General features: G+C 41.7%; 1 protein-coding gene across 1 annotated transcript; it reads left to right on the top strand.

Moving 5' to 3' along the window:
* The first annotated feature begins 7,026 nt into the window (after positions 1-7,026).
* Positions 7,027-9,472, top strand: LOC142955454 (tripartite motif-containing protein 16-like). The gene has a single exon (XM_076096969.1). The coding sequence runs from the start codon at positions 7,141-7,143 to the stop codon at positions 8,818-8,820; it is 1,680 nt and encodes a 559-aa protein (XP_075953084.1). The 5' UTR covers positions 7,027-7,140; the 3' UTR covers positions 8,821-9,472.
* The last annotated feature ends 3,590 nt before the right edge of the window (positions 9,473-13,062 follow it).

Genomic DNA, 13,062 nt, shown 5'->3' with positions numbered 1-13,062 from the left:
AGCCAGGATGTGCCCACTCAGGTTCAGCTATCTGGTACCAGGTGAAAGGTCCCGATTGCTGATGTTTCGTGTGGATATTTGTGACCTTTTAATTTGATGACTTTAATTGCTTTGTGGGAATCAAAACTGGAGCACTGATCCTTTCCTACGAAAGACAGACCAATGATGTTGTCTGAGGTTGGTTACCAGTGAGGTGACAGTGGATACAGGAAGTTGTGGCAAACCCTTTGTTTGTGTTTTATTGTTTGTATTGTCAAAGCAGCGCTGATAAAGATCCGGTCTCACCAACGTGTAAAGCATATACATTTAGATAAATTCACTTCAATGGAATCAGTGGTTTCAATCGCGGGGTGAAGTAAATATATGCAAAGTTTTTGCGGGAAGTTCAACTAATGTGAAATTGACCAATTAACCAAACGTCTGGACAGTCTTGAGGGAGCAGAGAGGAGAGCTAGCTATCATAGCTTATTAGCCGTGTTGCACCGTCCGCTTGTATCTGTCCCTCCACTGTCGAAGCATGATTAAAACATCTCTAAGCTAACTAGCTTACCATCAGTTAGCAAGTTCCGTTAGCTTAGATAACTTTTAGCCCCCTTATAGTAAAGGTATGTCGAATAAAATCATGTAGAATCTTGAGAACAAGGCAAAAAAAGCACAGTGCAGAGCAGGGGCGTTTCTAGGATTCAAAGAAAGGGGGGGCTTAGCCTCAGGGGGAGTGGCATGTTTGTGCGTGCAGCGCACTGCAATTGTTTTTGGGGCCCATTTGGGGCCGCGGATATCCATTGTTTCAGACAGTTCATAGATTGGTTCAATCAGAAAGAGGGTGATTTTGCTCTGTAGTTTTGCTTGCATTCAGTATATGATAACACAAGAGACAGAATTTCAGGGTCATAGTGAAATTTGACAACACAAATATGAACTTTTCTCAAATAAAGAGAGAAATAATTTTCCTGCTTGTAAAGGAAAGACGGATAAAGTAGCTTTCATATCCGCGTCACTCCCAAATCCTAATTCTTAAAGGGACCGCACACAATGGATGGAGAATGGACCTGACAGTGTCAACTTTATATCGTTCAGTATGATGATAGGCTAGTGGATTGTAATTTGAAGGGGGAGAAAACATACAAACCAGAACACACGCACATATGTAGCATGTTAGAGTTATAAATAACTTGTCCATGTGAGAAACAATAGTTTCATTTAATGACATCACCAAAATATATATATACGTATATATATATATTTTTTTTTAATTTTTTTTTTTTATCCAATAATGCCAAATTATTTTGGGGGGCTGAAGAACATTTTAGGGGGACTTCAGCCCCCCTAAAATAGGCCTAACGACGCCCCTGGTGCAGAGAAAATAGAGAGAAACAGGGAGAGCTGTTGTGACCGACTAGCGCGAGCTTGTTTCCCTGTTAGCTATCTTCCCTATTTTCTCGAGTTCATTTTGCTAGTTTCTGGTGTGACTGGGCTCTGAGGATTTTTTGTCAGATTCTGTAGAGTGCATTAGAATATAATTCTGGTGAAACGTGTTGTTCTCACTATGGAAGCCCTGGAATCTGGTGATCCAATTTCGGATTCTCTCTAAAAACTTAAACTTGGCAAAACTTTTTTTTCCCACCTGCTTTTCTGATGAGAAAGAAAATGAAGGAAATCAGCAAATGTATCCTGGCAAAAATGCTCACCTGTTGTTAAGTCATAAATACAGGAGACGAAAACACTTTTTTCACACTTCAGGGCTTCCGTATGTCACACATATAATTGATAAAAATAACTAATAGTAATCTGTCTGGTGAGGGAGGAGCCTGCCCTTTTGTAAGTGAATGACTCGACTGAGCAAAAATGGGTTTAACCTCAGCAACACACTATCTGACTGTGAGACTCAGCTGCCCCGAGCTGAGTCTTTGAGGGCTCACAGGTGAGGAGGAGAATGAAAAGGGAAGTCGCAAACCATTTTCGACAGACTGTACCAAGTACAGACGCAGCCCAGACGCAAAGCCCAGTGTCTTAGGAGAAAACCTGCATGTGATGCTCGACTTGTCGGACGTCTGTGCTGTTTGGAAGGGGCCAGCAGAATGCATGTGCAGGGCACATAATGTGAATGCAAAACTTGATTATTTTATCTGTTGAAAATGTTGTTATGGTTGTTATGGATTTTTATTTTTGTTTATGTGTCAATTATGTGATTTTTTTTTCTATTCCTTTCCTCCTCTCCCCTAATCTTTTTAACTCTTCGTGATTTCTGATTTGTTTGGTAATATTTCACTGAGCAAACAACCACTGTAAAGATGAAGCAAGTTGTCCGCGCTGGTCAAAGGCACAATGTACTGTAATCTGCAAAACAACGGACACCAGAGGGCGCCGCAGGGATCCTCTTAACTCTACAACTTGTCAGTGTATCTCTGTGTCCTCTGGATTCAAACCCGTGCGAGTCCAACCGCAGTGACGTTTTTATTTTGTCTTTTTTTTCTACAGACTTGTTGTAAAAGTTGCATCCTTCCATCCGCTCACTCTCAGTCTGTATCCTCCACTCTCTTACTGACCGGGTGCCGGCGTTCTGCCTCTGTGTCACATGGAAAGTTGTGAATACTTCTATAAAAGGGGCAAGTAATGCTTTGTCTATTTATTTTTAGATTGCACACAAAGCAAATTGTACATATTATATTTATTCTATATATAAGGTTGTTTATTTTGTCATTTCATTTTGGCTCCGTTTCCTTGTCACCTTGTTGTTTTTTGTCATTTTTCTCTTCTCTTTTATGTTTTTTGTTTTGTTTTCTTTGCTAAAGGCCAGTAGAGCTTCTTGGTGCTCACCGGCGGTGAGGCTAACGAATAGAGCGGTGCCTAATACCAGTCTTTACACACCTCGCACATCTGCGCACACGCACACACACACACACACACCCTGTCACACACAGGGAAAGCATACTTATAAAACATAGAATGGCCTTAACCTATGAGAGCCGAGCTCAACTCAGAGTAACCCAATCAGGAGCTAGGTTCGCCACAGAGTAGCGTCTCTTTAATTAGCTTTGATTAATAAAAGATGTACAGTTGATTATGATTGTAATGTAATAATGACTTTATATGACGCAGCAGCGGAGAGGAGGGCGGGTGGCATCAGTCGCAAGCTTTGTGTTCACGTCGTGAATGTGCAAAGATGAGGACTTTGAGGCTGAATAAGCTGAGTAGGCTGGTTTTACGGGTCAGGAATTAGAAGTAAGAGTTCACGCCACAAACACAGCAACAACAGAAAAAGGGCAACATGACAAAATGTCACTTCTCCTGATGTTTCCACCTGTATATGAAATAGCCAGCTTTTTAAAAACCCTTCAACCACCTACTGCCTTGTTAGCCTCAGTGCTTCAAACCCTCAAGCCCCTGAATCCTTACGTTTCCAACGCCCACGTCAAGGTGGAGCCTTTGATTCAGACACTAAACCTCCACCTGTCTCGGTTAGCTCTGCTGCCTCTGAGAAACCGACAAAACACACTGGTACCCGTCTCACTGGGGCCGAGGTCTTTGCATTCTCTGTGTGCTCTCTTTGTAAAAGCCCTCCCTCTGTGAGGCTGGAGGAAGGCTCTCTCCCTGCAGGACTTTGTACATTGCTGGAAATAAAGGACTATATTATTTCATACCATTCCTCAGTCTTATTGTCTGTTTCTGTCAGCTTTTGCTGTAAGTGTGTCGGTGATCTGACAGGATCCATGCACTCCAGTCTGCTCATCTTTTGTTCAGATGTTCAGAAGCAGAGATGAAGCATATGATCGTAGATATGCTAACTGTGGTCAATGGTTTGTTTTACTGTCTCTTAGCTGCTCCGCCACAAATTACAAATTGCGTCACCTATTTCCCTCGAGAGATAAACTGCACTTTACAGACCTCCGAACGTTCTGTAAAGTGATATTGACAGCATTATCCCCACAGGATAATAACTAGTTACCACAAGATAATAACTAGTTACCACAAGATAATATAACTAAAATGAACTCCATCAGTGATAACTTAAGGTGGACTGTTTTCAAAATAGTAACACATCTGACGGTGTGCGTCCCCTTAGAGCTCCAGAGATCAATCTGAGGGTCACAAGACAGTTAACATGAGAAGAGAAGAGAAACAATTCATCTGGTTTTACTCTTGTTTTGTGAGATTAGGAACAAAATTGAAAATGTTCTAGAGTCAAACTTTCTGTATCCCAATGGCAATACAACTGAAGTCATTTTATTTGGACCACATGCATTTGACCAACATTATATCTTCTCATCTTTGACCCTTTGACCTCTTCTGTTGAACCATTCAATTCAGGATTTAAGTGTGACGAATAAATCAATGAGGTAGTTAAATGATGTATAATGTTTAATAAGAAAAAACAAAACATCTCTTTATTTTTCAACTGTCTTTATTTATTGCCTCGTGATCAACTCATGCTCACTCTTTCATGTATGTTTAGATCTTAAATTACACAAAGATAACTAAACACATGATGTATACAACTAGGTTATAAATGAACCATAAACATCAAATATCAGATGAAATAATCAGCATTCAATACATCTGTATCAATAACCTAGATAATAAACAAAGGCACAGGTAAATATAACTAAATCTATGGTTTAAATAGCTACTCAGCTCGATATACTGTCTTGTTATTAAGAGTCAGAACAAGCCTAACTTCTTTATATTGGAATCACAGATTGTGAATATAAGTTATTGTGATGCAATCTGCTGACATTATGAAAAACATCAACTGTGCATGACTGTGGATGATATAAACTCATACTGAGCACACAGATGTTTAAAGATATGAGATAAAGTATTGATCTTTATTCAAATAAGGTTTTAGTTCAATTGTACAGATGCTGATCAGCCTTCAACGTTGCAGCTGCAGCTTTTGTTTTCATCACTAGATTCCGCTTGATCACCCTAATGACGTCACGTTTGTAAAAGAACAAATCTTTCTGAATTAATAACTCTCTCGCCGGGTGCGGTGGCGCGCGCCTGTAATCCCAGTTACCGGGAGGCTGAGGCTGGAGGATCGTTTGAGCTCAGGAGCTCTGAGCTGCAGCGGACTATGAAGATCAGGTGTCCGCACTAAGTTCGGTATCGGTATGGTGGTCCTGGGGGAGCCCGGGACCACCAGGTGGTCTAAGGAGGGGTGCACCGGCCCATGTCGGAGACGGAGCAGGTCAAAGCCCCCGTGCCGCTCAGTAGTGGGATCGCGCCTGTGAATAGACGCTGTAGTGCAGCCTGAGTAACACAGCGGGACCCAGTCTTCTTACACTCTGTCTACTGTTCAACAAGCAGCTGATACAACAACAAGGTGTTTACATGTTACAGCAGCTTCATCACTGCTTCTTTATATTCTAGTTCCCATGAAAACATTCAGAAACCAGTTGTGTGTGTTTGTCCTACAGCGCCTCCACCTGGAGGAGAGGAGCAATGAGCACCAATCACAGCAGTCAGTGCAGCTCCACACATACAGCAAACTAACGGGGCTTTCTTTATGACGTTCAATCAACGTGATGGAGAGGTGAACAGTCACAAACAAACACTTTCTCTTTGTTTTTATGTTCAAATAACACAAATATGTCCATAATAATACTTCAAGGTATCAACATCTGGATGAAAATCATTTAGAAATGTGTTTTTCTATCTTGTTGTAAATGTGTTGTTTTCATTGAGTGAATCTTCTATCAGCCTTAAATATGAACAGTAGCTGTGAAACAATACAGAGAGCTCATGGTTCAGCAGCACAACACGTGGTTTACAGTTTGAAGTGACTGAAGCTCAGAGAGATGGAGTAGTTACAGAGCAGGTAACACTCTCAACACATGTGCCATGCCATGTGGATGTTTCTGCTTCATGTGCTTCATTCTCCAAAATGTTGGTCTGTTACTCTAATATATATATATATATATATATATATATATATATATATATATACACATACTTTTTACTTTCTGATAAATGAGTTGATACAAATCATTTATTGTTTAAAATGCTGATGTTTCTCAATGTAAATTAATAAATCATCATGTCTGCACTTAGAAATGTTATTAGTCTTTAATAAACCGTCTTGAGTTTCTCAATTTCACATCAGCCATCAATAAAAGCCTGTCAGTCAACCAGAATAATATTTAATCATTTATTAATAAAGAATTATGTAACACTTTATATATGAAGGTCATGTCTATAATGCTTAATTAGCACAATCTTAACACATTATAATGCATAAAGCTTCATAACAAGGCATCCTATAGGATCATCTCATCACATGTATCACCTGCATCAACTGGACACCTGTGAGACCAAATGTGAAGAAACTAGAACGTCTTCAAGATGTTTTTATGGACCGATAAGTCTAAAAAAAAGAAGAATGATGATAATAATGAATAAAATAAAATACAATCAATACAAGAATTACAAAAAAATATATATATAATAATTAATGAAAGGAATAATAATCAACCCGGTTGACCCGGCCTGGCTGATCCTACTGACCTGTTCTGGAGCTCCCTGACGGTGCCCTGGTCGTGGTTTGCTGCCAGTGGTCGGGGCGATACTGCCCCTGACTTTGTTTTTGTCGTTATTTTGTAATTTATGTACTTTCTTATGGTCTTTACTTCTCACACACACACACACACACACACACACACACACACACACACACACACACACACACACACACACTGACTATATGATGTTTGCTGACTTGTATCTCACTGTTCTTGTCGTCCTCTTGTTGTTATGTTTATGTATTGTCTCTTGTCTTGTAATAAAAAAAGAGAAATGTTTTCTAAAGTGGAGCAGGTTTTAACCGAGGCTCTGCTTGTAAATGAGGAAGCAAAGTTCACATTCACAGTGCTGCTCCTCTTCCTGGAATGAAGCACAGCTTGATAACCCCTCCTTCTTCCTCCTGCTCTCAAACACAGCCGGCTCCACTCTGTCCACGTGTTTCCTTGTTCCCTCCCCTTCAGATATACAGTTTTAAAGATGGGTGTAACCAACATGGTGGTGAAGCGATAGAGCTGACAGGCTGCATTCACTGAACAAACACATGTTGTTCAGATCAGAAGTCAAAGCAGAGTCACTTCTAGTGAAGCGAAACTCAGACAGTCGTTGTCACTGAGAGGTGAAATGGCGCAGAAAGGAGTTCAGCTGGATCGGGAAATCATCTCTTGTTCCATCTGTCTGGATCTACTGAAGGATCCGGTGACTACTTCCTGTGGACACAGCTACTGCATGAACTGTATTAAAAGCTTCTGGGATGAAGAGGATGTGAAGAAACTCCACAGCTGCCCTCAGTGTAGGCAGACCTTCACACCGAGGCCTCTCCTGCTGAAAAACACCATGTTAGCAGTTTTAGTGGAGGAGCTGAAGAAGACTGGACTCCAAGCTGCTCCTGCTGATCACTGCTATGCTGGACCTGAAGATGTGTCCTGTGATGTCTGCACTGGGAGGAAACGGAAAGCCCTCAAGTCCTGTCTGCAGTGTGTGATCTCTTTCTGTGAGAAACACCTCCAGCCTCATTATGAATCCCCTGCCTATGAGAAGCACAAGCTGGTGGACCCCTCCAAGAAGCTCCAGGAGAACATCTGCTCTCGTCACAATGAGGTGATGAAGATGTTCTGCCGTACTGATCAGCAGTGTATCTGTTACCTCTGCTCTGTGGATGAACACAAAGGCCACGACACAGTCTCAGCTGCAGCAGAAAGGACTGAGAGGCAGAGAGAGCTGGAGGTGAGTCGACTAAACATCCAGCAGAGAATCCAGGACAGAGAGAAAGACGTGAAGCTGCTTCAGCAGGAGGTGGAGGCCGTCAATCGCTCTGCCGACGAAGCGGTGAAGGACAGCGAGAAGATCTTCACCGAGCTGATCCGTCTCATGGAGAAAAGAAGCTCCGATGTGAAGCAGCAGGTCAGATCCCAGCAGAAAAGTGAAGTGAGTCGAGTCAAAGAGCTTCAGGAGAAGCTGGAGCAGGAGATCTCTGAGCTGAAGAGGAGAGACGCTGAGCTGAAGCTGCTCTCACACACAGAGGATCACAACCAGTTTCTACACAACTACCCCTCACTGTCACCACTCAGAGAACCTACAGACTCGTCCGGCATCGATATCCGTCCTCTGAGCTACTTTGAGGACGTGACGGCGGCTGTGTCAGAAGTCAGAGATAAACTACAGGACGTTCTGAGAGAGAAGAGGACAAACGTCTCACTGGCAGTGACTGAAGTGGACGTTTTACTGTCACACTCACAAGCAGAGCCCAAGACCAGAGCTGAGTTCTTAAGATATTCAAGTGAAATCACACTGGATCCAAACACAGCACACACACTGCTGTTATTATCTGAGGGGAACAGAAAAGCAACAGCTATGAGAGAACAACAGTCTTATTCTAGTCACCCAGACAGATTCACTACATGTTGTCAGGTCCTGAGTAGAGAGAGTCTGACTGGACGTTGTTACTGGGAGGTGGAGTGGAGAGGAAGAGGAGTTGATGTAGCAGTCGCATACAAGAATATCAGCAGAACAGGGAGCTTTGATGAATGTGTCTTTGGAAAAAATGACAAATCTTGGGCGTTATATTGTGACAAAAACAGTTTTATATTTTGGTACAACAATATCCAAACTCCCGTCTCAGGTCCTCAGTCCTCCAGAGTAGGAGTGTACCTGGATCACAGAGCAGGTATTCTGTCTTTCTACAGCGTCTCTGAAACCATGACTCTCCTCCACAGAGTCCAGACCACATTCACTCAGCCTCTCTATGCTGGACTTGGGTTTTATTATCATGGAGACACTGCTGAGTTCTGTAAACTAAAATAGACAGAAGTGATTTATGGAACAGCAGATTAATTTCTGTTAAACTCACTTCGTGTCCATTTTCACTGAGACCTGATTTTCTTTCACCTGTCAATCAAACATTGAGGGCGGTACTTTGACATCTTGTCATTATTGTTGTGTACATGTTTGAGTTTCTTTAGGTGGAGCTCCTTCCTGTGTCTGTTAAACCATGGAGGCTATCACTGCTCATGATGATCTTTGTTGACCTGAACTGACATTTCTCTGCAGGAAAATGTAAACTTCTCTGAGGTCTAAATGTTTGTTGAAAATGTGTATTGATGTATTTGTTTGTTGTTGTTTCTCTTCCACTGCATGTGTCTTAAAGAGAGAAATCACCAGAGCTTCTTTTATCCAAGATATTTTGTTCTCACCACTTTCTGTAAAGATATCTTGAATTAAATTTACATTTATTTGTTTGAAAGACTAAATGTTGCTGTTGTCTGAATTGATGTGTCATACTGATGGATGTGAACAAATTGAAGGTTTACATGATAAAGAAAGTAATCTTGTTTCAAGAAGAACAAAGACTCTGATCTTGTTGTAAGAACAATCAGTCTATTGAGAAGGAAACTCGTCTGTTTGGAACTCTTTGTTTTAAGATCCAATGATTTTATATTAAAGTCTCTTTCAATTATTTTACAATGTGTAGTTGTCTTAAAGGAAGACCTTCTTTCAGTGGTCTAGGATTCAAACTGCCTGCAGTCATCAGAGTGTTCCTGTCAGTGGGTTTAGTGGGAATACTTGTTTGTAGCTTTTCTAACTCACCACTGAACTCAAGACAAATATCATTACAGATCAGCTCCAAACTGCCTCATGAGGAGCAGAATGAATCCACATCTCTGGTTACTAGTAAATCCTTCTCATCAACAATGAGAGCTCTGCTCTTCAGCAGCATGTCAGTGTGTCTTGTATGTAGGAGGGCAAAGCGTTCAGCAGCTTCTTCATGTGTGAGTCCACAAACATGTGAGACTTGAGATGAATCCTCACATGTTCAGTTCAACTGTTACTATTTAGTTTGGAGACAACTTGTTGTATTTTATATTTCAACCACAAGATGGTGCCATGATATGTAAAGCACACACAGGTGAGACGTTAATGCAGGTGATACATGTGATGTTTGATCACCAGTGATGTCATTCTATTATAGGATGCCTTGTTAACATGTTTGGAAATGTATAAAAAGAGGTTTGTAACTTAGAGTTCTTGCTTACAGGTTTTATATAATGATAAAGCGTTTGAGTGAAGAAGGACTTCAGAAGTTATTACCGTTATATTATCAAGTGTATCTAGAAGGTCGAATACCAGAAAGGTGTTTCTACGAGAGGTTTCTACGAGAACATGTTTACATGCTTTATTTTTCCAAAAAACACATTATTTGTTTTTACCCTCTGTCTGAAACGCTCCGTTTTAGCGACTGTCTCTTTAAAGCCCTTCGCACAAAAAGACCCAGTCTGACTTGGCCTAACTGTATTTTTATCATCTATTCACACAATTATATTCAAGTTGTTAAGATTTGCATTAATGTATAATACATATATACTTTTTTCCTACTTTGAAATCAAATTCTGAAAGTAAGCAAAATGTACACATCACCACTTACAAGGACTGTGAGGAGGTCTCAGGAGGCTAATGACGCCCTGCAGGACTGATTTGAGTCGACGGATTGGGATGTGCTGTGTGGACCACATGGGGAGGACATCAACAGCATGACGGACTGCATCACAGAATACATAAAATTCTGTGAACAAACCCTCATACCATCCCGAACTGTACGTTGCTACCCCAACAACAAGCCATGGATCACCAGTGACCTGAAAGCTCTTCTTAATAAGAAGAAAGCAGCTTTCAGGTCTTGGGACAGGGATGAGCTAAGGAGAGTCCAGCGTGACCTGAAGATGAAGATCAGAGAGTGCAAGGACTCCTACAGGAGGAAGCTGGAGGCCAAACTCCAGCAGAACAATGTGAGGGAGGTGTGGACGGGGATGAAGCAGATTACTGGCTTCAAGGTTGGAGGGAGACAACCAGTGGGCTCCCTGGAGAGGGCCAACGAGCTAAACTCTTTCTTCAATAGGTTTAGTTCATATCCCTCATCTGTCTCCTCCACACACCACCTCCCAAACACCTCCCCCTCTGTCTCCCCTGGTGAGCTGCATGGACACAGAGCCCTCAACATCAAAGGGCTCTTCCACCCTCCCCCCCTCTCTGTGACGACTGGCCAGGTGAGAAGACAGCTGGAGAGACTCCACCAAGGCAAAGCTGAAGGACCTGATGGCATCAGCCCCAGTGTCCTGAAGACCTGCGCCGTCCAGCTGTCTTATGTCCTGCAACATCTCTTCAACCTGAGCCTGAAGCAGGAGGAAGTCCCGGTGCTGTGGAAGACGTCGTGCCTGGTTCCTGGACCAAAAAAGACGACACCATCTGGCCTCAATGACTACCGACCAGTTGCTTCTGAACGTGGCCAAGACCAGACATACATCACAAAAAACATAATAAATAGGAGAACTGAAGCCACCGGGAGATAATTGACACACTTATACAGGGAGACACAGGTTGTTAAATCAGCAGAAACTTAATTTACAGTGAACAAATACATTTATTAAATTGTGCAAAGTAAAGTAAACATTTTGGAGAGTCGACACTGGTGGAGTTGTTGAAGACAGTAGGGGCAGGCTGGAGATAGATGACGGCATGTTTGAGTGGGACTGCCCTCAGTGGAAGAAACCTTGAGCACCGGATGTGATGATGAATGGGGAGGAGGGTCACATCGGTTTGTACTGAAATGACAGCTGACTGCACAGAAGAGAACAGGTCTTTAAAGTTTGACGGGAAATATATGATTGGCTGAGGGAGGCCGTGGCGAAATCGCCCACTGTCAGCTGATAGAGTAGGAGCCAGAGAGCGAGAGCCAGAGAGATGTGTGAGTGAATGAGAGCATAACAACACTGTCCTAATGTAGGAAGTTAGAGTAAATCCTCAAACTTTACATAGTTAATTCATTTACAACTGTATGATTATAAATACTATATTTCAAAATAAGTTGTACTGTACTTTACTCTCAGTAAATAATCAATGCTAACAATTTGATATTCAAGGAGGGATTTGGTAATCCTAAAATCATCATGGTGGCACCAAACATCCTGAGCCAAATTATGAAAAGTGGAAGCAGTCAAAGTCTATTCTGAATCCAAAGTTACAGGTCAGATATGCTGCTGGTTTACACGACAGGAGTTTGGTGCCAGTATCTTACCCCATCATCCTACATCGGACACCAGAAGCCTGAAGTGAGGTTGAAAAGCTTGCAAGTTCATCTGCCAATTTGCCAGATGATAGACCTTCACGTCAACAGGGAGCCCCCCAGGAAGCCTGACCAATAAAATAAAATAAAATACTTTACTAGAAATTGTGACGAGTGGTTTTGTCTGTGGCTTACCTCAGAGCTGTCCAGCTGTCCTCTGTGGAGCACCCGGCTTCATCCACAAGATGACACCTCAACATTCTAATTCATTGGAGAACTCTGCTGTGTTCCAGTTCCATCCAGCATTCTATTCTATTCTGTTCTATTCTCAAGGGCAGATAATGTCTCCTTTTATGAATTCACTATTTTCTAGTCCAGCGTTCATCATGTTTTCCATGGCACAGTTTTCACAAAACTCCACACATCATGACCCATTAGCAGTAATGATACAACACTGTATATTTAAAAAAATAATTTTGTCTATTGCTTCGCAGATATTTTAAATCATACATGCAACAAGTCACAACAAAAGTTTAAGCTGTTGCAAGTAACTCCACAAATGATCCTTTAACATTGTTAAGCTGTCTATGTTTGCAAATTCATATTCAAACGCTAATATGTTGCATCCCGTGTACTGTGGTAATTATAGCCACACCCAAATCTCACCTGCACCTGAGTTTGGGAATTAGGCAATTGATGGATTTAAGACCTTAAAACTGTTCTGAACTGAATTATTTGGTGGATAATAGTTAAGACAAATAATAATAAGTCTTTCTATAAATTATTTTTTGTTTGGGTGGCACATTTCACTGCTCTGATTGGAAGAAAATATTACACAATTTACTGCTATGACTTTTTTCGACATGTCGGCTGTATGTTCTGGCTGTGCTGTTGTCCCTCCCCAGACAATCTGCACTGCCAATCGAGGTGCACCTGATACTCTAACCCAGAGGTCCCCAACCTTTTTTGCACCACGGACCGGTTTCATG

Source organism: Anarhichas minor, unplaced genomic scaffold (assembly GCF_050575085.1).
Source record: "Anarhichas minor isolate MPS153535 unplaced genomic scaffold, ASM5057508v1 ptg000023l, whole genome shotgun sequence".
NCBI classification, from domain to species: domain Eukaryota; kingdom Metazoa; phylum Chordata; class Actinopteri; order Perciformes; family Anarhichadidae; genus Anarhichas; species Anarhichas minor.
The sequence above is the reverse complement of the archived record's forward strand: the minus strand, read 5'-3'. Positions and strand labels throughout refer to the sequence as shown.

What these genes read in the sequence shown, in the direction of transcription:
- LOC142955454 (XM_076096969.1), top strand. Translation starts at nt 7,141, where the DNA reads ATGGCGCAGAAAGGAGTTCAGCTGGATCGGGAAATCATCTCTTGTTCC.